Genomic DNA, 25,635 nt, shown 5'->3' on the forward strand with positions numbered 1-25,635 from the left:
CATGAAAGCCATTCCAGCACCATTGTAATGTGTTCTGGCACAACACCAATGCCATGGAAGCCACTCTGGCACCTATGCCATTGTAATGTGTTCTGGCACAACACCAATGCCATGAAAGCTGCCCTGGCATTGGTTCCATGTATTCCAGCATATCCCCAATGCCATGAGTCCATCATGCAAGCCATCCAGGCACCAGTGTTCCAGCACAACACCAATGCTGTGGAAGTGGTCCTGGCACCTATGCCATATGTTCTGGCACATCCCCAATGCCATGAGGCCATCATGCAGGCTGTCACAGCACCATTGTAATGAGTTCTGGCACATCTCCAATGCCATGAGGCCATCAGTCAAGCTGTCCCAGCACCAATGCCATGAATGCCATCCTGGTGCCAATGCCATGGAGGTTTTGGAGGATGACACGCTGCAGGACTGTCAAGTCTATGGAGAGGAATATACTCAGACTTCAAGTTGGTTGAAGCTGAGGTGCAGTAAGGAAAAAATAAACTGCTAAGTGTCCGCTTTTGGATTACATAATGCTGTGCTCGGTGAACCACAACTAAGGTAAAGGTGATAAACTCCAACATGCCCCTTCAGCGAGTATAGTCAAGAAGGAATTAAAAGAAAAAACAATACCCATAGCTTCAGAGAAACGAACATGCTTCTCCCTAGACACACCCTTAGTCAGCACATTGGCCACCTGGTCATTGGTAGACACATAGTTGACGACTACTTCTCCAGAATCCACCTTCTCTCATATGAAGTGATGATGGATTGCAATATGTTTCGTGCAGTCATGGAACATTGCATTTCGAGCCAGTGAGATAGCAGATTGATTGTCAATGAGGAGGGGAGTGGGTTCGTGTGATGACACAGTCTTGAGTTTGAGGACTAGGGTACGAATCCAGATAGCTTCCTTCATGGCAGTGCATGTGGCCATGTACTTGGCTTCTGTACTTGAGAGAGCAACAGATGATTGCTTTTTCGATGACCAGCTAACAGCTCCACCAGAAAGGATGAACGTATAGCCAGTAACAGAGTGGCGGTCATTCATATCCACTGCCCAATCTGCATCTACATACCCGATTGCGCATGCATTTGAGTCTCGCTTATAGGTAAGGTGGACATCAGGGGTGTGTCGCAGATAGCAAAAAATGTGCTTTAGCACAGTAGAGTGTTCATGCCCAGGGCATACAGCATGATGGCTCAACACACCTACAGTAAAGGCAAGGTTGGGCCTCATTGCTAGCATTGCATACATGAGGGCTCCAAGAGCACCCTGGTATGACTTGGTGTCGGCCTCTGGAATTTCTAGTTTTTTGAGCTTTAGGTTAGGCTCAATGGGGGTCATGATGGCTCACCCCTCACTCATTCCAAAGCACTCGAGAATACTCTCGACATATCTCTTCTGTGAGAGCTGTATGATACCTTTATCATGGTCGCGAAGTATCTCCATTCCTAAAATCCAATGTGCCTCCCCCAGATCTTTCATCTCGTACTCCTGCAAGAGCTGAGCCTTGACGTGCTCAATGGTTGTGCAGCACTTTCAGAGTATTAGCTTGTCATCTACATAGACAGCAACAACAATGAGTATGCCGTTCCCAACTTTAAAGAAGAGGCTATGGTCGGCCTGGCTTCGAGTGAAACCCAGGGATTTGAAAACAGTCTGAAGGCGAGAGTACCATGACTTGGGGGCCTGTTTAAGGCCATAGAGCGCTTGTAGCAGCTGCCAGACTTTGTTGCTGTCAGGAGGAAAGCCCGGAGGGGGGTGAAGGTATATTTCCTCATCTAATAGTCCATTTAGGAATGCAGATTTAATATCCATCTGATGAATTTCGAGATTATACTTAGCAGCAAGTGCCAGGAGTATGCGGATGGTTGTGAACTTGGTGACAGGTGCAAACATCTCTGTGTAGTCGATCCCATGTACCTGTGTAAAGCCTTTGGCTACCAAATGAGCCTTGTACCTCTCAATTTCACCAGTTGGCCCTTGCTTGATCTTGTAGACCCATTTTGAGTCAATCAGTTTACAGCCAGGGGGCAGGGCAACTTCCTTGTACAGTCCGATGGACTTAAAGGTCTGTAATTCATCAATCATCACAGCATACCACTGATCTGCATCAGTGCATCACATTGCATCATTGAATGAGTGAGGTTCATTGTCATGTGTTGTGGATGCTTTGTAAGCCACTTCCTCATTCGTCTCAGCCACCTCAGCCTCACTGTTGCCACACACACGCTCTCGCTCTCGAGTGACTTTGTCGATGGGGCTTCCACCCTCACTCTCTGCACCTGAACCCTCTGGCGCTGCAAGCTGTTGACTAGGTAAGGTTGTCCTGTCATAGGAATTGATGAAAAAGTGATAATCATCATCTCTAGGTGGCGCTTTTTGTGTTCTGGTGGACCTGTGGGTCTCTCGAGGCAGAATTGGAGTTGGATAGGGCTGCGGGGGTGTTGCTTTATGCATGGTAGGTTTTGGCATCATCCTAGCTCGCTTTACTGATGGTTTTGAGGCCATTTCAAGCGCTTTTTTAGGACTCTGGCTGCTGCCTGGCATGTTACCCTCTGAGTGCTGTGGGGAATGATCTACCTTTGATCCTGAGTGATCAGGTGCGTCGTTTGACTTGATTTCAACCTCATGGACAACATCTTCACTCTCTCCCTCACTAGACTCGAGATCCCCATCATCAGACTCCATGTGAGCATGGCCTTCCATGCCCAAAGCCCTGATGGTATCCAGGTGCGATGTATTGCCCTTTTGGGCATTCCCTCTTATGTCCGCTGGTTTACTAACCATGCCTGCAGGATCTTCTTCTATCCAGACACGATCTAGGCCCGCTGCTGTGCTTCCCTCATCAAATACTACATCCTGGGATTTGAAGACACGACCAGTGGGCTGGTGTAAGCATAGGTATGCTTTCTTGTTCTCTGCAAAGCCCAGATGAATGCATTCTAAGGACTTTGCATCTAGCTTCTTCCTTTTTTCCTCAGGTATATGTATGTGTGTGGTGCAGCCAAAGGTTCGGATATGGGCCAGCGATGGCTTGATCCCTGTAAAGGCTTCATATGGTGTGACATCCTCAGAGATAGCATGGGTTGGTGATTGGTTGATTAGGTAGGCCACATACTGGATAGCATCTCCCCAATATTTATTTGGCAGTCCAGCATCTTTTAGCATTGCCCACACACTTTCAACAAGTGTGTGGTTCATCCACTTGGCAATGCCATTCTCCTGTGGGGTATAGGCATTCATCTTCTCGTGGTGGACCCCTTTCAACTTGAGGTAGGCCTTGAACTCATCTGAGCCATATTCCCCACCTCTGTCATTCTGAAAATAATTTGCTTTTTTGCCAGTCTCGACCTCAGCTTGAGTGAGGTAGTCTTTCACTGAGGGGAAGACTTTGTCCTTGGATTTTATTAGTTTAACCACAAGGTGGTGTGAGCGAGCATCAATGAAGGTTATGAAGTAGTGGTGTCCAGTTTGGGCTGTAGTCTCCATGGGGCCACATACATCAGAGTATGTGCGGTAGAGTACTGTTGGGCTTTCAATGTTTGACCTGATGGGTATCACCTTATGGTGTTGCTTCCCTTCAAGGCAAGGTTGGCATACAGAGTTTGAGTGCTCAGTGCTGGTAAGCTCCAAGCCTTCAACCATTCCTGCTTTAACCAGTTTAAGCACAGATTTTGTACTTGCATGCCCAAGTCGTCGATGCCACAAGTCAAGTGTGGCTACAGACTTTGGTGCTGCAGCTGTGAGTGCCAGGAAAGTAAGGGTAGGGTCAAGTAGTGGAGATGGTCCTTGTATGACAAGTGCTCTGTGACTTGGAGAGTGAGTCCTTGCTGCAAGGATGTAGAGTGAGCCTTGACGATGACCCACACCTACAGTGTCTGTACCATCAGTGATTGAGCATGTTCCACCCATGAAGGTGACCTGGACATTTCTAGTGGCAAGGTATGCCACCGAGAGGAGGTTTGTGCTGAGATCTGGAACAAAATAGACCTTCTGTAGTAGGACTCCACTGGTCTTCCCATTTGGAAGATCCATATGAAGTTTGATCCATCCAATGGCAGTAGCAGGAATTGTGCACCCATTTCCAATGACTACAGGCTGTGGGGGTGAGAGCATCTTTAGCGAGGTGAACCATTTCTGCTGACAGCACATATTCACAGAGGCACTGGAGTCAATGACCCAGTGTGTGTGTAGGTTCTCACCATTGTCAGTGGCCATGAAGAGCCGTAGGGTGCTGTCTTCAACAGGTGAGATGTGCGTGACTTTAGCAACAAGTTTGTCCTCCTTAGGCTTATCCTTTTCAGCCTGTGATGGGGACTTGGCTGCCTCATCAGCCTTCTTCTTGTAGCAGTCATCTTCGACATGGTTCATCTTCTTGCAATAGCCACAAGCCTTTTTCTTTTTCTTGTCATTCCTCTTTCCCCTTTTGTTAGGCATCTTTGTTACGAGGGCAGTTTGTGCCAAAGAGGTGCAGCGAGACTTCTCTTCTATCAAGACTTGGGAAATGACAGAGTCTGGAGTTAGTTTCTCATTGGATGACATGAGTATAGTGTGAAGGGTTGAGTATGAGGTTAAAAGAGAGATGACCATGGCTATGGCAACAAGAGAGTCTTCAAGGGGCTGTCCCAGAGACTTTAGGATTGTTGCCTTCTGCCACATGGCATTAAGCTGCGTCTCCATCGAGACATCATCTGCTAGGGTACCACAAAATAGTTCACCTATAAGGTAGGCAATTGTTTGCTTCCCTTTGCCTTCATAGCGCTCACATAGCTTTTTCCAGACTTCTGCTGCTGTCGTGGCATGCAGAACACCACTAAGTGGGTCATCCTTTAGAGTAAGCGTGATTTGAGCCCTTGCTTCTTTATCCTTGTAGTGCCAGTCTGTGCATGCAACTGGATCAGCTGCTGCATCAGGTGCCTTCAACTTTCCTTCTATGAGCTCCCAAAGTCCACGGACATCTAGGATCATCATAATTTGGTACTTCCATGTCTGGAAGTTTGAACCATTGTCTTTGAGGGACAGTATGTCATAGAGTCAACTGGAGGCTTGAGTAGCTTTACCTGAAGGTGTAGTAGAGGTTACTGTTGAGGCAGAGACCAGGACCTTTGAGGGACTGGAAGTGGATGCTGACAGACCAGACATAGTAGACACTTTGTACCAGACTTGACATGTTCAATTTTCCTAGGATTAGAACTTGCAGGTGGGGCTCATAACCTTTTGGAGGATGACACACTGCAGGACTGTCAAGTCTATGGAGAGGAATATACTGTAGGTAGGTAAGTAAGTGTTCCAATATAATGAATGGAAGGAGTCCCACCTCAGACTTCAAGTTGGTTGAAGCTGAGGTGCAGTAAGGAAAAAATAAACTGCTAAGTGTCCGCTTTTGGATTACATAATGCTGTGCTCGGTGAACCACAACTAAGGTAAAGGTGATAAACTCCAACAGGAGGCCTGCCCAGAAATTATACCATGCCATGCCTGACCTGCCTGACCTCCCAGGAGCAGGTCCACAGTGTATGTAAGTACTGGTACCAGTACCATGCCAGAGATGCATGTATTACCACAATGGTGGCTCTGGTAATGACCAGAAGACTAGCCAACTACCCAGTACATTTAAACTGTGAATTCAATGCCTTACAGCCTCCAGCAAGCCAGAACAATACCATGAAAGTCACCATCATGCTATACAGCAAAAACAATTGAGTTATGCTGACCAGTCATCATTCAATCATCTAGGTGAACCATGACTCCATTGGCCCTTAGCACTTGTAACACCATGGCCTTGGTACAGACATCACCATACCAGATTGGTTTTCCAGCATCTGAATCATACAGTAACAACTACCAGGAGTGGTAGCTACTTCTTCCTGGAGATCACATTTTGACAATATAGAATATATTGCTGCATCTAACAAAGTACAAGTACAAAGACAAAAAAAACATGAATGGATGGTGAAATGACAAGTACGTTGATGTTAGTCAACCTCCATCCTACCTTCATGTCCAGGCACTGATCCAACTGCTGGTGGTGGTGGAGTAATAGAGATTGCCAGACCTCCAGCAGGTCCATGCACAGCTTCAACATTCAAAGGAGGCACTTCCAAGCTGGCACCTCCCTTGAATGAAGCTGGGGGGGGGGGGTTCAGTGGACTCCTGTCTTGAGCCACTTTGGGATGATTGAACCTCAACAACACTGGTTGCAGTGCCAAGTTCCACCATGACCAGCATGTGAGGTACTGGTGTAGGGTTGGAAGTAGCATGAAATGGGATGAGAGGATGGTTAAGCATGTCTGGGGCTGGGCATAGGTGATTACAGATAGCATCTACCACCTGATGGAGAGCAGCAAGCTCAGTATGGGTTACTTCTATCTCCTGCCTCATGTCAGCATTCTCCTGCTTGAGGATGGTAACCTCTTCCCAATACTTGTCACAATGGCACAGATCATTGGCACTGGTTGTAGTAGTTGGTGCTGGAGTAATGGGTGGGTCTGTTGCAATGCTTCTTGCATGAGACCATGACCAGGATAGCCATGATGGAGTAATAATTTCCACTACTCAATAGAAATATTAGTTCAACCAATTAGTGAAAAACATAGGACTGTGAATAACTTACTGGGGCAGCCAGTCCATGGGCCAGGGGACAAATGATGGCTTGTTACTTTGGATGGACTGGCAGATTGATTTTGGCTTGGTGCCCTTTGACATTTGGCTTGTTGACCAGTCAATGGAGCTGGTGCAGCCAGCATTGAAGTGGTGGGAAGGCCAGCCATGTCTTCTGGGGATTATTCCCAGCAAGGCCTTGAATGGGAGGCTTTTTGCTGCATCTCAGACTTGTCTCCCCTCCCCTTGAACAAGCTGCATGAGTATTTGGTACAGTGGCATTGCCAGCATGCCCTGCCAGCTAGCACCATACAGGGCCAACTCCTGTCCTGGCATCTCACACACCACTCAGTTTCCAGCACTACCTCCCAGGACTCAGGAGGGTTGTTGATGTCTTGCTGGTCCTGCACATCCTCATCAACTGCTGGTTTCACCTTCTTCATTGGTCTCCTTGACCAGCTCTGGCCTCTACTGGTCTGATCACTGGCATCAACAGGCTTGGCTGCTGGCCAGCCATGTCTTGACTGGCTACAGCCCTGTGCCTTCTCCCTGTTCTGATCCTCCTCATTTCCTGGCTTCTGCATTGCAACTCCAGTGGTCCTAGCCATGGTTTCTGTGGGCACATCTTTGGATCCCATATCAGCAGTCTACCCAATTGCCTTCCTCAGAATTAGTGCTCACCCAGAAGCTGAATCCTTTGAGCCTCATCTGTACCCAACTCTTTCCCCTTCCCCTTATCCACTGGCTGTGCCTGGTGCTTGGCCCTTGATGAAGGCCTGGTAAGCTCCTCCATGACCTTGTAATATGGGTGAGACTTAGGCTGGTGACAAAGGTGATACCATGCATGATCCTTCACATTGGCCTCTCATGCCATCATCATCTGGTTGAAAGGCAGCCACATCTGCATGGCAAAGATTGTTGCCGGGTCAACCATGTGCATATCGATAGCAATAAGATGCAGAGGGATCTTGAATGCCAGGGGTAGATGTTCAACAACTGTTCAGACCATTCCCTACATAAATGTCAGGAATGGATATCATGACTGCAATTTCACTTACCAGCTGGGCCCACACAAGCTGAGCCACTTTGCCCCAGTGCTTAGTGTCCTGGCCCTGAAGTCCTCTCAGTGCCTGCATTGTAACCCTGGCAGCCTCCTCGACCATCCACTTGGCATTTTCAGTGGTGATGACTGGTTGGATGTTGTCAGTCAATTGTGCTGGGATGAAGGTGCTGGTGTTGGCAGTAGACATAGTGCTGTTAAAGCTTTGGTGTGCAGGTGGTGGGTGCTTGAGTGATGTGGTGAATGCACCAGCTAGCATACACCATTCAACAGGCTTACATAAGCACAATCCAAATGCTCACTCTGGTGATGCTGTGATTTACAATAGTCAATGTACTGGTTTAACCATTGAACATATTTTGGTGGGAGTAATGTATGGCAGTTGACAGTCATTCCACTAAGTGCCCATTTCCATTATGTATGCACTTGCACATCCTGCATGATGACTGGTGAAAAAATATTGTGTAATACAATCTTATCACTGGTACTGAAATCATTCTCAAACATTGGTGAAATCCCCATGGCACCTACAACATTTTGAACTTTCATATGGCTCCCAGAAATGTCAGATTCAGTCCTGGCAGTCCAGATAAACTCCATAAGTCAACCAGTCCAAGGACCATTACTTCTAATGACTGTGTGCAGTAATTCTGTCATGCCATGATATGCAGCAGCTCACATCTCTTGATGAGGATGAGGAAATGTTTACTGAAGATGACCTGCTGGACACTCCATCATCCCTGTTATGTGAGCCACCTTTTGAGCTGTCCCTGGCTCAAACAATACACACAACCAGAACAGAACCCTCCTTCCAGTCCTCTGGTTTGCCCAGATCACCTTTGATAGAGCCAGTATGGGAGTCATTGGCACTGACTCCCTCCTCTAGCAGCCCATTGGTTGAGCCTCCTTGGGACTCCATATCAACATGCCTCTCTGACAGCACCCCATTACTTGAGCTGGCATGGTACAAATCACCACCACCTGTTGCCCCAGGTATGCCATTGCATGAGCCACCTTGGGGGTCACCCCCACCATTTCAGTCCCCACTGGTCAGTCCTTTACAAGAACTGGCATTTCAGTTGCCTGCTGCCACAAGATCATCAGCTTACATCTACCCAACTCAAGCAGCTGGCCAATCATCATGACTGTTCATCCTATTGCATGAGCCCCAATTTTGGTCCTTAACTCCCTCTGTGTCACCAGCCTGTCACAATCCCATCCTGGTTCCCAGCCCAACAACATTTGCATCGCCTGTCAGCAATTTCCCTGGTCCTCATCAACCTATGGACCTTTCAGACACTCCTGCATCATTCAGCTCCACATCAATACCACTGGCTAGATCCCCATCACTGGTGCCAATCCCATTGTCGCATTTAGAGCTTTTAGCAGTCTCCCAGGAGTTCACCATACAGCCAGGAGTTGATACTCCACAAACTGAGTGTCAGTCCAGAAGTTCCTATGCAACCATAGCTAAACATGTCTACCAGTTCAATTGTCAAGGGGGATCTCCAGTATCATGGCTAGGAGTGGGGCACATCAGCCAGACATCAATGCCACACATGAAATCTGATCACTGCATATAGGTATTATGCCAATACCCTGGTGGATGCAACCAGGGAGTGGTGATCACATGTTGAGCAGCATGCCATGCTTACCAGATTCTGGCAACAGTTAGCAGAGCTTCTAGAGGAAGAGCCAGCAGGTGTAGGCTACCATCTTAAACCAGACCAGCTTTAATTTGTATATTTAACTCATTTCAATGAACATTATGTTGAATGGAATTGGAGAAGTGCACAAATTGGCTGCAATTGGATTATGACAGTGGGTTGTGGTACATGGTAGCTATGGGGCCAGTAATTCACTGGCAATTCTTGCACTGTGCACTATATATGGTTCTCACCAGTCTACTGGAAAACAGTAGGTACCAGCCTCAATTCTACCTTTGCCTCCTCATGGTTGGAGTAGGATAATTATCATCTGGCTGCCATGGGGGCCTATGATTCCACTCTGGGCAACAAGCCACACCATCCTCTTCTGCTTGATCCAACAGTCCATCTTCCCTGTCCATTGCATGGTGTCTAGGCCTGGCATTCGAATTCCTACCCACCAGATCAACTCCTGACATAGATAAGTGTGTGTAATTGTGTTATGATGTATACCTATGATCATTAGGTGATATGACCATCTTATCATTCTGGGCTGCTGTAGAATGCTGTAATGAGAGGATTAACCAAGTGTGCATGGAAACCGACCATTGGATCTGATTCTTGGCTTGGGCTTGGGCTTCCTTGCAGTTGAATCGCCACCATCATTGGCATGATTGTCTGATACAATTCTATTAGCAATATTCATTGTTGCTGGATACCACTTACCAGCTGGCTTGGGGTATGCAGTAGCCATATTGTGCTGGTCTGATGTGGACTAGTTCCATCATCTGTTGTCCTCCTGTGCATTGGATGTTCCAGTGGGACGATCTTTGGCACACAATTCCAAGGTCATGTTAGGGTTACCAGTAAAGAATCTGACCAGCTCTGACATACCATCTATCTGTTGCCATTTGGTGGAAGGTTTTGTGGGAGGAGCTGGTTCCTCCTCTGAGTGATGTCCACAGTTGGAGCCATCAACAGAATTTACTTAATGTGTGATCAGTTATGTATATCCAAATTGATCATGACCTCACATTCCATCCAGGGTCTCTTCCCTTTGGCTTTGTCTGACCAGCATTGGTGTTTGGCAACTGGCTCCTCCAGGGAACCATCCTGAGATCTCCACCTTCAGAACTGGAAGACATCTTCTGGGTGCTCCTGCTGTTGCTCCTTCCAGAACTCCAAGGTTTTGATTAGTTCATGATGTGTCAGCCTGGTGGGCTCTTTGAATGGGATATTGGGAGGAAGATACTTGGAAGACACATAGGATGCCCAGTTGTCAGCTATTGCAGCCCAAGGCACACTGCATTTGTCTTCCCACAAGCCAAGCCTGTGTTTAGATGTTAGTAGCTCATCAACCATGGAAATTGGCATGTACAATAATGGCTGGTTACAAACACCCTCATGATGTCCTTTAATTCTGGTGTCCATAAGTCCAAGAGATTTGGAAGAATGGGCATGCCATTGTCATTGGTGGACAGGGAGAATTGAGACCACTTTTTTCCTTTCTGCACTTTTACTGTGGTTTGACTGGCCTCATCCTCTCTACTGCCATCCTCTGCACCATTGGCCCCAAAGGCCTTCTTTGCATAGGCTGACCACTTTCCATGAAGGTCTTCCCAATCTGAATAGAGCTCTCCATTGCCCAGCTCATCATTGAAGTCATTCCTACACTGGTCAGATATGGTGAAGCCTGCCAGGAAAGCACTCACACTCCAACCATCACTTTGCCTTCCTTATCCTTCCATGCCAACATGATCACCACTCTCATCCCACACTGCTTCCACATGTCATACACAAACTGTTTTGCATACTTCTGGCCCTTACTTGTTGCCACCCTGCATTTAAGTTAGTATTGCCCATGGGAGAACTTGGATGCTTACTCTGCCTGGGCTTTGGGTGGCAGCTTTCTCTCATTCCACCCTTTTGCCAAATGGGCTGCCTGATCCAATTCAGCCTTGGTCAATGACTGGCTACCTTCTGAACAGCTGGCTGATAGTGTTTGATCATAGCTGATGTCCTGGGATGTATTCTGGCCTTCACAAGTACTTGCTGGATATCCTTCTTACACTGCAGCTTGATCACCTTTAGGGCCATCCATTTAGAGCCATACTTGACCAGGGCCTTCCATGCATGGGACTGACTGTTGTTATACATCCAGTTCTTGATGGCCTGTAAAATATACTTAACATGACTGCAAGCACATCAAAACTGTCAAGCTTACTGTCCATTTTCTATTCCATTCATTTTGTTTGAGGCTCTTGTTGGCATCCAGCCATTTGATTTTGTTCCACATGCCCTTCATCAGTGAGGCCCTTTTGTTTGTGTCAGCTTCCTTCCAATCATTTAGACCATCTTGGAGGATTTGAAGTTCATCTGGTCTCAGCTTTCCTGGTGCAGATTTTGTTGTCTCCATGCTATCTGAGCTAGATTCCTCATTGGAGGAAAAGTCCTCTTCATCTGAGGTATTAACACAATTAGTACTGTGATCGCTGCTGGCCATTCTGAATGTTGGAGAAGGTGTTGGGGTTGGTTGGTTGCAGGTAATGTTACCCTCTGTTGAAAGAAAATTTGGAGTCCATTCCTCATAGTTTCCATCACCCATTCTTGAATAAAGTTCCAAGGGCCAAGTAATGTTCCAGTCATGATACATACCCATTGTTAGTATGGTCTTGTTCCAGTCAATTGGTACCATGGCCAAACATGGTAAGCTGATTTATCTATCATCCAGTCTGCTACTATATATAGATAAAGTATAGTTTGATCCTGATTGGATCTTCTGACATTGATTCCAAGATCCAACTCAAATCATAGTCGTGCCAGGCATCACAATGAGGCATGTATGGCTGAGGCCTGCAGACATCCTGCAAGGACTTGATACTAGACATGGGCAAGTCACAAATCACCCAAGCTGCAGTGGCCACCCTGGTAACCCATGTCACTTGGAAAAAGGTGAAAACAACCAGGGGATCCAAAGAAAAGATGGTCATGTTTACTCTGAGAAAGAAGGCAAGATATGCAACTGGCCAAAGCAATGAATCACCTACTAGGGCAGGATCTTTGAGCATCCAGGAACCCAATTTAGTCCAGGGTAATGATGCTGACCTATATTGCTACATGGATGATGCATCACCACTGAGGACATCAAGAATTCCAAAAAGCCAGGTGTGCATTATCAAACATCCTGGTGTTGGCAATGTGTGCCTTGTGGTATTACAGAACAGTTATCTGGAAGAGTGGCTGCCCTATAAGAGTAGATACCTGTCTGTGCTCCTGGACATGGAGGCCCTGCCCAATGTCATGGCTTGTTTTGTGTGTAAAGCAGAAGGGGAACCATATAGATGCATGGACTGTGCTTGTTGCCCATTGTCTTGTAAAACATGTTGCATCAAGCAACACAAACTCAGACTGTTCCATTGGGTACAAAAATGGAATGGAAGATTCTTTGAAGACTTCACTCTATGGCTGGTGAGTTCTGGCTTCAACCCATCATCTGTGATGACTGATATCATAGGTTGGTTTGGTCTACACTTGGGCCATGCTGGAGCACCATGCCTGGCAGGAGAAGGTTCTTGGGAGGATGCTGCCAGCCATGTAGATGAAGAGTGGGAGGACATCAAGGAGAGTCAATGACTGGCACATCTCAACCCACCAGATGATAGAAACTATCTGACAGTTGTGGACACTGGCAGCCTACACTTTTGCAATGTGCAGTATTGCAACTGCCCTGGGTCTGAGGATTCACATCTTCAGCTTACCATGGCTGGCCTATTCCCAGCTATGACTAAGGCACCAAGGATGGCTTTCACTTTCCAGGTGCTGGATGACTTCATCAGGGACAATGTTGAATGTGGAACCTCCACCATGAACTATTATAGCAAACTTCAGAGAGTCACCTCAAGTGCATTTCCTCACCTAGTGCTGGTGAGTGCAATCACCCCTGGCCTACCATATGCCACATTGCTCATGCCAGTCAAAGAATAGGTATAGGGAATTTCTCAGGGTGTTGAGAATGTGGAGGCTCCTAAAGCTGTTGAAATGGCAGGGATTCCATCAACAGTCACCTGATCCCCAGGCTGGTGGACTTGTCCTCTTCTGCCCTGCCTGTCCCCAGCCAGGGATCAATGTACTGGATCAGGATATTTATCTCTCTGAGTCCATATTCTATTCATTATTGCAAAGGCATTGTTACCCTGACTTGTGTGGCTGGTGGTTTGCTAGGACCTTTGTGATGGACAGCAACTTCAAGGCCAAGCATATGCTGCCCAAGAATGCTGCTGAAGAGGTCTGGCTCATGGATGGAAATGGCTTCATGGTCACATCAGCTCCATACAAGGAATATTTGACCAGGACTGTAAATTGAATAGAAGTTGGTGTGCCATGATCTCTCCAAAGGCACTGGACTGATTGAGTCATGCAGAAATCTGACTGCAATAACCACCAGGTTGTTAATCAAGCAAATGCACAAAGGAATAAGTTGGAATCAACTAGGATTGGTGGATGTGCCTGTGTGAGGCATGGCTGTTTTGTACCTCATGCAATGGTCGACTTTCAGAAGGGAGAGCAGTATGCACCAATTCATAGTCCCTGGTCATGACTAACAATATAGCAGGCAGGTCAATATGGATTATGCTTTGGTCCATGCTGTGCACCATGGATTGGACCCCTGGCAACTGGTCATAACCTTTTATGACATCAATTGTCAGTAGAGCAAGAACTTGGCCCACCAGCTTGAGGAAAATAGATATCTCTCTCTGCCTTCTGGATTACAGATTCAGCCCAGCATTGGACTATGGCATGTCCATGGCCATCAGACAAAGTGCTTCACCAGATATGCTCCAAACTTTATTCTGGGTGCCAGCTGGGTGGATAGTGAAATCATGGAGACCCTCTGGTCTTCTCTCAACATAATCTCACCATCAGCCTGGGGAATGGCAACAGCACACTTTCAGGAGTTGCTGGACTTCCAAATGATATGGATGCATATGTCATCACAGTACCTGGTTGACCATCATTTGATTACTTGCACATAGTGTTGGCATTGAAACGGAAGTTCAAGGTTGCCAAGCAGTTATTAGCAACAATCCAAGATAAATTCAACAAGTTGGATAGCAAGGTACCAGATGGCTTGCATCAGTTATGGGTGGAACAAGAACTTGTGGCACAGTCATGCTGGCAGAATACTCTGCAGGCCATGGACATATATGAAGTCCAGCTGGAGAAGGGTAAGGGGGCCAACTGTATCATCTGTCCCATAACTTACATACATCATGGTAGCACCCACCATGAAAGCCATTGAGATTGACCTAATCCATAACAACCATTCATTCAGCAGCTCATGTGGTTCAGCTACTTGGATTGCATGGGCATTAAAGGTTGAGCAGGCTCAAATAGTGCTTGCTATGGATACATGACAGATGGACACCAGGGAAACAGAGGCAGACCAGTTGTCAATTTCATGCCAGCAAGACTGGTTGCAATCACAGATTGATGCACTAGTACATGGAGCAGCCCAGTTCATCAGAAATGACTGGCAAGTTAACCCCAGGCAAAGGACCAGAAGTATAGCCCCATTTGACAGGGACAGTAACAATGAAACTGATGATCCATTCCTCCCTGATCATCCTGGTCACCAGGAGGTCAGTGATGTTCCACTGCCATCATATATTGGAGTACAGTATTTCCATGACATTGGTTTCAGCAGTCTTGTGGAATGGGAAATACATCTGAGACAGGGCCAGGCAAATGATGCATTGCATGAATTGCATCTGGCCCTCATGGACAAGGCCATGATATTTCATACAGATGTCTGGAAAGGAGGGAACTACAAGATGACAACCCAGGCATGGGGGCAGATATCCAATGCAGGGACAATGGTTCAGCAGCATGCCACCATCTATCACCAGTGCTGAAAGCAACTCATTGCACTGGGGGCTTGGGAGGACATTCTTGGCAAATACCAAGAATTGAATAGGGCAGACCTGACTGTGAGTGCCACAATTGCAGACCCAAATGCAAGAGGTCATTGCGATGACACTCTGGCCTAGTTTTGGACTGTGGACCTTCCCTTGGATTCTGCCATGAATGACAGGATGTCAGAATGTAGGCAGATCAATTGGGCTTGTGTGATATACTGACTGAATTATCACAGTTTATTGAGTCAACTGGCTGTGTACAAAAGCACTATGGGATTGCTGGGAAGAAGAGCTAGAGTTACTCACACTGGAGACTGGGTGGACACAGAAATTCTTCTTACACAAGGAGAACTTCTGGAGTGGCCAGCATATGGAGGCACTGGCAGTGGGCAATACCAGCTTTGCATGTTATACAGCTAGGCAGTCCCAGATGTATTGGGATTTAGCCAGAACACTAGGATGTACTTCAAGATATGAATTGGAAGAGTAATGTGCATATATCTCTAGATAGTATGAAACCAGGGAAATTACATATCAAGATTCTAATGAGATGTGTAATGAGGACAGCACCCTATGTATTGGTGGCTCCTGGCCAGGTAACTAAATTGACTTGGAAGTCCTCAAGCTGGTCCTGTACTTGTCCAAGCCTGTCAAAATGGGTGAGCTGTTCACTGCAGAATTCCATCACACCATGGAGCCAGTGAATCTCCTCCTCCTGATGGATCATCTCATCACAGCTTTCAATCAACTGGCCAATGCTGTCTGATGACATCTGGTCCATGTCACACAGCAGTGGGAAACTGTCTTTTCCTTCCTATGGCATGGATGGATTCAATGGAATGATCAAAAAATGAACACTGCACACCTCAAAGAATTCCTTGGCCTCCTGCAAAACTTCCTCCAATGACCAATGATCATACCCATCCAGATGGGTAGGGTCCCTTGTCCACCAGGTATGTGGCATAGGACTGGTGTGGATCATATGTCTCACCTCTCCTCTTTTGACCTGCAGCACATTCAACTCCATGATGTGTGCCAGCAGGGCAGTCTCTCCCATATTTTGTATGGCCATCCACCAAAGCAGTTCATTGGCAACATATGGAACCTTCATGATTGTCCCATATGAGTTGCAGGTAGCCAGGGGCCTGCTTCAATATATGCTGTGGAAAAGTGCATGACACAGCAAACCAGCATCCATTTTGACAAACTCACTGTTTCCACCTGAACCTGCTGCAAAGCATATGTGAACCATCTAAATCAGACACCTATGTATTGGATTATCATGGAGAGGTAGGATAGATTAGTGGTCCTGGCATCCATGGTGATTCAGAGTAGAGTTGGATTGGGTGCAAATGTTATTACATAGCAATGTGGCTGACACATGTGATGACTGCAAGATAAGAGATCATCAATAATCACATCCCAGGAGGCCAGAATAGCAAGTGGCCTATCCCAGCACAGCAGTTATCATGGGCCAAGTGGCTGGATATCAATCTGAACAAGACTGATGTTGATCCCATAGTGTATCTATGCATTACCAGCACCACCAGACCAGTACTGGGAAAGGCAGTGTTGCATTTTCTAAATGGCTGTGGAATAGGCAGTTAGTTGGAAAGGCCCCAGGCTATCATCCAATGCTTGTGGACAGTGTATAATGAAAGGTCCACATGCTGAAATATGACTGGTGTGGTAGGAAGTGTAGCTAGTGCCAGACCCATAGCAGAACATTGTATCTGTGCATTACCAGCACTGCTGGACCTGTACTAGAAAAGGCTGCATCATGTTTTCTCAATGGCTGTGGAGTATGAAATTAGGTTGAAAGGCCCTGGTCCATCATCTAATGCTTTGGCATGGTGTATAAAGGAACATGAACACCATGAAATGGAACTGGTGTGGTAGGAAGTGTAGCTAGCACTGGAGCCATAGCAGAACTTGCCATCTATTGCCTCTATCATGGTACCTGTACCATGCTGGAATAATATGTGGAAGCCAGAGGTACTATGCCACCATGGTGGCACCTGTTTTTGAAGGCCAGAATGGTCATTTACCAATGCTGTGTAACCATGGCAGCTTCACTATGGTCTGGAAAACACCAGCATACATAGCCATGGTTCCATACTACACACTACAGCTACCAGGTAACCCATCATCAACACTGTGCTCACTATATTGTCTTCTGTTCTTAATGGCAATAAATCACAGTGCCACCCAGGATATTACACACTATATGTGCTGGGAATTTTCCAGTCAAACCTTCCCAGGACTGAATGCCCCTGAACCAGATCCTCCACTCTACATTCCAACACATGGCATTGTTGCTATGAACCAGATAGTGGCCAGCATGCATGCAGCATACAATAATAGAAGTAAGCTGATGTCCCAGCTGAGTGTAAAGTCAAATATAAATTGTATTGCAGAGCAAAGTGGCATTGATCTGATCCAGCTTTCTGAGCACCTTTCAGCTATGGAATTGGGGGTTGATGAAACCTGGGAGGCAGGCCACCTGGCAGTGCATCCATCAAGTCTCACTGGCTTTGTGGATGAACCTATGGTAATCCTTGGTACCAGTGATACCATTGCATTGTGGTACCTTCCTGGTGCCATCACCAATGATTTGCAAGTCAGTTTGAACATTTCCTTTACACTCTATATTATTCAGGCATCCCTGCAGACACACATGCTTGCCACTCTGGATCCCCTTCACCATGCAATGTCCAAGAATATGACAAGTGGCTCCTGGCAGAAAAATGCTGAATATTTCAATCACACTTCATGGTCACCAGGGTACCTGGAGTTTTCCCTGGCCAGGCACCAACAGGGACATATGGTATGGCTATATTACCTCAGGGGTATGTCTCTCAAGTGGCACCCTAGCCATGAACTTTTCCCCATCAGCTTCTGCTGACCTACAGATGGATGCTAGTCATGAATGGTCCCAGCAGTCTTACCTCCTGGCTGCCATCCTCTCCAGTGCACTTTCAATTATGCACCCAGGCCTGTATGACGCTGGAAGGCAAGCCATGCAGTCATTGGACACATGGTCAAGTCAGCATAACCAAGATATGCATGATGCCTTGCAGCACTGGCCATTGGTTTTTACTAATGTTTCCATAATCTCTGACTGGACCACACCCTTTCACCAGGACCCACACTCATGGTCCGATTGGTATGACATGCTGGTCACAGTTGGCAGTTATGAAGATTGTGTATTGGATATCCCCATGCTTGGCCTTCAGTTCCTTTACAACCCTGGCACTGTAGTTGCATTTTCCAGCAGGCTTCTTCGACATGGGGTTAGTTCTGTGGGTGGGAACTGATGTTGCTTTGCCTACTACATGAGGGACAACATACACAATTGGATAGGGATACCCCATGGGGACTGGATGAGAGTTCAGAATGTCCAGACTTGGTTGATGCCTGCAGGTCTGGTGGGACATTCCATATAACCCACACTTATCCAATAGGGGGTCCATGTAAAGGTAGTTCTATAGATATTATATGCCATCCTGAGCCAAGTTATTTTCCATATACCTCCCCCAAATATCAACTATGGCTGGCCCATAATTGGCAGAACACTTCAACTCAAGCCAAATCCAGTCAGATGGCACACTGGGAGATTGGCTTGCTTGTTGTGCATGAGACTGTGGCATATGTGTCAGACCACATGGATTGGTGATCATAATACATGGGCTGATTTGAGACAGATAGGACACCATATTGTGGGCCTCCCATACACCATGAAACACTGGAGTATTCATCCAGCCTGTCCTACAAGATCATAATATCTGGGCCCTCCCCAAGGACATGGTACAATGGACTATAAGCCCTCCATAGTACATGGGCACTCCTATTTGGGCTGAGGCTGATGTGCACGGCACACTGAAATATGCTCCTACTGTTCCAAATGGAACACTGCAGGTCCAGCTGAGCCTTATTGCATGGGCCACTGATATATAAGCCCCATAGACAATAGCTTCCTAGCCAAGCCAATATATATGGGACACTATTTGTATGGCTCATCCATTCACCAGGGGATGCCAAAAGACTAGCCCATCATCTACACTAGTAACATTAAGCAGCCTTCACTGGGCATCCATGCCAATCAACTACCATAGGCTGGGCATCTGTCCCAGTCCCCTAGCATAAGGCCAGTATGTGTTCCAGGTTATGGTCATCTACTGGGAATTTGGCCCAGCTGACTGGACTTTGCCAGAACATATACCAGCCCAACAGAATCCCACTGGAGTGCCTTCTGAACCACTGTAAATAGCCCAGAGGGTGTCATCCATCCTGGCCAACTGGAGTTGGTTCAGAATTGATGCCAAACAACTGCCACCAGCCCTGGACCTGTGCTGGCCCACTATATTGTGGCTGGTAGGTGTCTGTCCTGGGTCATGGTCATCAACTGGGAATTTAACCCAGCTGACTGGAATTGGCTGGAACATATACTGGCCCAATACTGTCCCACTGGAATGCCTTCTGAACCACTGTAAATAGCCTGGAGTTTGTGATCCATCCCAGCCAACTGGAGGTAGTTAGGAATTGATGCCAACCAACTGTCACTGGCCTTGGCCCCCTGCCAGTCCCCTAGATTCAGCCTGGTAGATATCCCAGCTCACTGGCAAGGGATCTGACCCAGCTAACTGGAAATGTCAGGAAGTCATACTGGCCCAATAGAATCCCACTAGTGTTCTTTCCAAACCACTGGAAATATCCTGGAGGCTGTGATCCATCCAGCCCACCTGGAATTAGATGAGCATCCATGCCCACAAACCACCACCAGCTTATCCTCTATTCTGGCATATTTGCACTATACTGGTATGGATCCCAGCTTACTAATACCAGCATGAAAGCTGGCTAGCTGTATATTCCAACTACCCACTATAATCCAGGCACCCATCATGGCCACCTGCATAAGGCCAGTATGTGTCCCAGCATACTAGAAGTGACCATAACTCATACTGGCTCAATGGATGTACAGTGGTATGCCTTCTGACCCACTGGAAATAGTGTGGTGGCTGTCACCCATACTGGCCAACTGGAATTAGCTCAGCATCCATGCCAACTGACCATCACCACCTTAGCATCTGTGCCAGCCCACTAGCATAAGACCAGTATGTTTGCTGGCTTATTGGCATTCTCCCAGCATTTGTCCCAGCTTACTGGAATTAGCCCAGCATTCATACCAACCCAATAGAATTACAGTGGAATGCCTTCTGACCCACTGGCAGTCACTGACACATGCTGGGCCCATGCCAGTGAGCCCAGACCAGGTTAGTACCAGACCTTTCCCAACTTGCCAGAATCCATGCCAGGATTATCCAGGCAAGATGTATATAGTAGTAACCCCTCAGCCACACTGTACAGTATGGTGACATCCAATGATCATGGCTATGCTGTGTGACACAATGACAACTCAGAGGTGGGCTTGACTTTAGCCAGTCTGTGCAACATGGCTGATTGTCAACCTTGTTTGGTCATATGATACAGTACAAAGTAGGTACATTATGTGTGCATTGTGGTGCATGAATCTAAGTGACTCAAAACCTTCTCCAGGTCTTGTATACCAGGATTTTGGAGCTTGTTTGAGTCTGTAGAGTGCATGATAAAGGCACCAGATGATGTTGCTAGAGTCTCAAAAGCCTGGAGGGGGGCAAAGATAAATTTCTTCCTCAAGTTTGCCATTCAAAAAGGCAGACTTCATGTCCATCTGATGAACTTTGAGATTGTACTTAGCAGCATGGGGAAGTAGAATTCTTATTGTAGAGAACTTAGCTATGGGTGCAAACATCTCCATGTAGTCAATACCATGTACCTGTGTGAATCCTTTTGTAACAAGTTGCACCTTGTATTTATCAATTTTGCCTGTTGGTCCTCATTTTATTTTATAGACCCATTTTGAGGCAATGATCTTTCAATCAGGTGGCCAAGGGACCTCCTTGTATAATCCTATATTTTTAAATGTTGTGAGTTCATTGGCCATGGCTGCATACCAGCGATCAGCATCAGGACAATGCATTACCTCTGTGAAGGTCACTGGTTCATGATCACATGACATGTTTGCTTGGTAAGCATTGTGGTGTTGCTGTTCACCATGAGGCCTATCACTGCCTTCACTCACCATTTCCACACTCTCTGGCACTCTCTTGCCACTCTCACCACCTTTGTCCCTTCCCACAGAGTCCCCCACCACAGGTAGTGTCTGTCATTCATAGGTGTTGATGAAGTAACATTGATCATCATCTTTTACAGGTGTTTTTCAAAGTCTAGATGATCTTCTGACACCTGGAGGTGGTATTGGGACTGGATATGGTCCTGGAGGTGTTTGTGGTGACCCAGGGCATTGACCAAGATAGGCATTGCCTGGTGCCTTCATTCCAAGGTGTGTTTGTCCCTGTCATTCCCATGGTTTGACCCACTAACACCTTTTTCATTCTGGACTTGAGCTCTGGGCTCAGGTGTCAAAATGTCCTGATCATTTTTGATTGCCTCATCACCATTAGTAGCTGTAGTGTCATCTAGGTCCCCCCAGTCATGTACTAGGTTATTTCCTCCTTCCAAGGCTGCATCTGAGCTGTCAGAGCCACTATTTTCCTCTGTAGGTTGGTACTTGTGCCCTCAAGCATTCTGATCACTGATAGCAGGCACTACAGGCTTTGTTTCCTTGACAACAACATCAATCTGGACTTGGGACTTGTCTGTCCCATCTCCCTCAGTGAAAACAACATCACATGTCTCCATGATCCAACCTGAAGTCTTGTGTACACAGGTGTACACCTTCTTGTTCTCTGAGTAGCCTAGGAACTGACATTCGAGGAACTTAACTCCCAGCTTCTGCCACTTTTCCTCAGGTATGTGGGTATGTGCTGTGCATCCAAAAACCTGTAAATGAGAAATTACTAGTTTATTTCCTGTGTATGCTTTGTAGGGTGTAAGATCTTGCTTGAGTGCCCTTGTAGGCAGGTGATTTATTATGTGTGCTGCATGGAGGATTGTGTCTCCCCAGTACTTGTTGGGTAGGCCAGCATTGCTTAGCATAGCATGTGCAGATTCTGCAATGGTGTGATTCATGTGCTCTGCTGCTCCATTTTCCTGTGGTGTATATGCATTCATCTTCTCATGGTGTATCCCTTTGGACTTCAGGTAGGCTTCAAATTCCTTTGAGCCATATTTGCCACCACCATCACTCCAAAGATAGTTTGGTCAACAACCTGTCTCTGCTTCTGCTCTCTCAAAGTACTGCTTTGTGAGTGCAAGGACTTTGTCCTTTGATTTAGCCAATTTCACCACTAGATGATGTGAATGGCCATCAATGAAGGTCATGAAGTACTTGTGGCCTGTCTGTGCTGTTGTTTCCATGGGTCCACATACATCTGTGCAAGTCTGATGTAGTATGCCTGGATTTTCCATGTCTGACTTCAATGAAATAGGGTCCCTGTGTTGTTTGCCTTTGAGACAGGCCTTGCATGTGCACATGCTGATCTCCCTGGTCCCTATGACATCCATTCTGCACACCATGTCCTTGTCCAGCAAATTTAGGACATGTTTGACATTGGCATGTCCAAGATGGTGGTGCCATGTAATTAGAGTAGTTTTGGATATTGTCATCCAAGGGGTGAGAGACATGTGTGGCTCATTTGCATTGAGTGCATCTGGGGTATTGATGATATAGGCAGCATGGCTCTCTGATATGACACTAGTTTCAAGTATGTAGAGGGATCTGCATTTGGTGGTGAGAGCTACAACCTGGCCTTCTGCATGAACCTGGAATGTCCCTTCTCCAAAGGTAACTTTCAGTCCTTTCAAGGCCAAAGAGGGGACTGACATGAGATTTGTGTTGAGATCAGGAACATAGTATATGTCTTGTAGGATGGTTTTGCTTGTGCATCCATCCTCAAGGTGCATGGAGAGTTCAATTCTCCCCTTGCCTATGGCTTGGATTGTTCTGCCATTGCCAATGATCACTGGTTGAGAGGGTACCAGTTTTCTGAATGTCGTAAACCATGACTGCTGGCAGCACATGTGTGCAGAGGCCCCAGAGTCTACAACCCACTCTGATGTGCTAGTTTCTGGGCATGCACAAGCTACAAATAAGTGAAGAGGGCCTTCCTCTTCTTCTGCCACAGCTGCAATCTTGGCTGTCAGTTCTGACCTCTCCTTTGACTTGTCCTTATCCCCATGTGAGGTACTTTGGGATGGAGCTTTAGCTGCTTTGTCTGCTTTCTTCTTGTAGTATTTGTCCTCTGTGTGTCCCATCTTGCCACATGGTGCATAGGCACACTTCTTCTCTTTCTTCTTCTTGTCTGCTGTTTTTGACTTCTTGCCTGTGTTTGTCTTTGCAGTGAGAGCAGAATGTGGTTTTGAAGTTTGTTGTGACTTTTCTTTGACAAGGACTTGGGAAATAACCATCTAAGGAGTTATCTTGTCATTCAATGACATTAGGATTGTGCAGAGGGTAGAGTATGATGGTGGGAGTGAGATGACCATTGCAATGGCTACAAGTGAGTCCTTGAGTGGTTGTCCAAGCAAGGTGAGAATATGGGCCTCCTGATGCATTGCATTCAGCTGCATCTCCATCAGTTGGTCATCTGCAAGTGTTCCTCAGAACAACTTGCCAATGAGGCAGGCAACAGCCTGCTTGCCTTTTCCTTCATATCTCTCACTGAGTTTCTTCCATGTCTCAGCAGCAGTTTTCACATACAGCACTCCACTAAGGGGTTTGTCCTTGAGTGTGAGTGTGATCTGTGCACATGCTTCCTGGTCCTTGAGGAGCCATTCTTCATACTTGTGAGGATGAGTTTTCTGGTCTGGAGGTTTTACCTCCATGTCTGTACCAGCAACAATGGTCCAGAGGCCATGAACTGTTAAGACTTTTTGCATCTGTAATTTCCACATTTGATAGTTCAAACCATCATCTGCAAGGGGAGCTATGTCATAGAGGCAGCTCAAGCCTTGTGAGACTCTCATAGAGGTAGAGGCTGATGTATTTGAACTTGTGGATGGGCCTAGAGCCTGAGATGTTGATGCTGAAGGTCTGGATGACATGTCTTACTGTATACTGTGGTACCACTTGGTTTGAGTTTGCTACTGTAACGTTAGAGCTGCTTGGGGCTCATAACCTCTTAAAGGCAGACTGAGATGAGGGACCTAGGAAGGAGACTACAGCAGTAAGTCAGTAAGGTAGCTATTAATTAATAAAGCAGAACAGTTACCTCAGGCTTCAGTTAGAAGAAGTCTGAGGTACACCTGAAGGGAAAACAAACCTCCTAAGTGGGAAGATTTATTATGGTGGCTTGTATGATGTAAGCAAAAGTCAGGTAAAGGGGACAATGCTTCAACACATATGGGGATTCCAATTCATCTCAGAGTGTCCTCTTCATTACTCTGACCCCACGTAGTCCATTTAGTCACAACATATAGGTAGCCTGCATGCCAAAATGCCAACACTTATATAGACCCCATGATGGGCCCATCTAAATAGATTAGCCATGACACATGGACAGGCCTGAGGGCCTATAGTGAGAGCAACATATGTATGGGCCTGTAAGCACAATTCCACAACATATGGGAGGGCCTGTGGAGGGTAAGGATGCTGCAACATATAGACAGGCCCATGACCAAGTAAGTATGCTGAGCTACTGTAAGACATGGACAGGCCCATCCATGGTAGGGTGTGCCCCAGTCACAATATCAGGATGGGCCTGCCTATTGTATCATGAAGAAGGTCACAACATATGGATGGGCCCACCCATCATATGCTTTATAGGGTCACAACATAAAGAGGGGCCCCTCTATGTTAGATTACAGAGTTGGCAACATATGGAAGGGCCCATCTTTGGGATAATATACCCCTGTCACAACATATAGACAGGCCCATCCATAGCAAGATGTATGCCTGTTGCAACATAAGGACAGGCCTGTCAGTAATATTGTTGACAGTGTCACAACACATAGACAGGCCTGTCTAGTAAGATGCATCCCTGCCACAACATAAAGACAGGCCCATCAGTAATGTCATTTATAGCATCACAACATATGGATGGGCCCTTCTGTAATACCATTTATACCATCACAACACATGGGTGGGCCTGTCCATAGTAAGATGTACCTGTTGCAACATAAAGACAGGCCCTTCAATATATATCATTTACAGGGTCACAACACATGGACAGGCCTGTCTAGTAAGATGCACCCATGTCACAACAGAAAGATGGGCCTTTCAGCAATATCAATTACACAGTGACAACACATGGACAGGCCCATCAATAGCAACATGTATACCTGTCACAACATAAAGACAGGCCCATCAGTAATATCATTTACAGTGTCACAACACATAGACAGGCCCATCTAGTAAGATATGCCCCTGTCCCAACATAAGGATGGGCCCATCAGTAATATCAATTA

General features: G+C 46.5%; 6 protein-coding genes across 6 annotated transcripts; 2 read left to right on the top strand and 4 right to left on the bottom strand.

The window, feature by feature from the left end:
* Positions 1-5,982: 5,982 nt before the first annotated feature.
* F5J12DRAFT_784447 (uncharacterized protein) lies at positions 5,983-8,810 on the bottom strand (the record flags this gene model as incomplete). Its single annotated transcript, XM_051743018.1, has 10 exons — positions 5,983-6,243; positions 6,335-6,430; positions 6,528-6,558; positions 6,621-6,716; positions 6,953-7,220; positions 7,289-7,427; positions 7,666-7,919; positions 7,970-7,979; positions 8,458-8,648; positions 8,777-8,810. 10 exons carry the CDS (start codon positions 8,808-8,810, stop codon positions 5,983-5,985), a joined length of 1,380 nt encoding a protein of 459 aa, XP_051597791.1.
* A 1,631-nt stretch (positions 8,811-10,441) lies between these two features.
* Positions 10,442-11,816, bottom strand: F5J12DRAFT_894896 (uncharacterized protein; the record flags this gene model as incomplete). The annotated part of the gene is made up of 6 exons (XM_051747781.1): positions 10,442-10,643; positions 10,712-10,981; positions 11,026-11,151; positions 11,197-11,255; positions 11,291-11,485; positions 11,538-11,816. The coding sequence occupies 6 exons, from the start codon at positions 11,814-11,816 to the stop codon at positions 10,442-10,444; spliced, it is 1,131 nt and encodes a 376-aa protein (XP_051597792.1).
* A 1,048-nt stretch (positions 11,817-12,864) lies between these two features.
* F5J12DRAFT_906657 (uncharacterized protein) lies at positions 12,865-14,407 on the top strand (the record flags this gene model as incomplete). Its single annotated transcript, XM_051748806.1, has 6 exons — positions 12,865-12,871; positions 12,990-13,237; positions 13,293-13,468; positions 13,535-13,667; positions 14,023-14,300; positions 14,347-14,407. 6 exons carry the CDS (start codon positions 12,865-12,867, stop codon positions 14,405-14,407), a joined length of 903 nt encoding a protein of 300 aa, XP_051597793.1.
* Positions 14,408-15,799: 1,392 nt separating this feature from the next.
* Positions 15,800-16,339, bottom strand: F5J12DRAFT_784450 (uncharacterized protein; the record flags this gene model as incomplete). Its single annotated transcript, XM_051743019.1, has 2 exons — positions 15,800-16,042; positions 16,094-16,339. 2 exons carry the CDS (start codon positions 16,337-16,339, stop codon positions 15,800-15,802), a joined length of 489 nt encoding a protein of 162 aa, XP_051597794.1.
* Positions 16,340-17,236: 897 nt separating this feature from the next.
* On the top strand, positions 17,237-18,615 carry F5J12DRAFT_784451 (uncharacterized protein; the record flags this gene model as incomplete). The annotated part of the gene is made up of 7 exons (XM_051743020.1): positions 17,237-17,366; positions 17,490-17,594; positions 17,646-17,848; positions 17,888-18,077; positions 18,124-18,320; positions 18,372-18,521; positions 18,592-18,615. The coding sequence occupies 7 exons, from the start codon at positions 17,237-17,239 to the stop codon at positions 18,613-18,615; spliced, it is 999 nt and encodes a 332-aa protein (XP_051597795.1).
* A 788-nt stretch (positions 18,616-19,403) lies between these two features.
* Positions 19,404-20,128, bottom strand: F5J12DRAFT_784452 (uncharacterized protein; the record flags this gene model as incomplete). Its single annotated transcript, XM_051743021.1, has 3 exons — positions 19,404-19,753; positions 19,848-19,970; positions 20,065-20,128. 3 exons carry the CDS (start codon positions 20,126-20,128, stop codon positions 19,404-19,406), a joined length of 537 nt encoding a protein of 178 aa, XP_051597796.1.
* Between the last annotated feature and the right edge of the window lie 5,507 nt (positions 20,129-25,635).

This window comes from Pisolithus orientalis (genome assembly GCF_024613125.1).
Source record: "Pisolithus orientalis strain OTSU chromosome Unknown F5J12scaffold_26, whole genome shotgun sequence".
NCBI lineage: Eukaryota > Fungi > Basidiomycota > Agaricomycetes > Boletales > Pisolithaceae > Pisolithus > Pisolithus orientalis.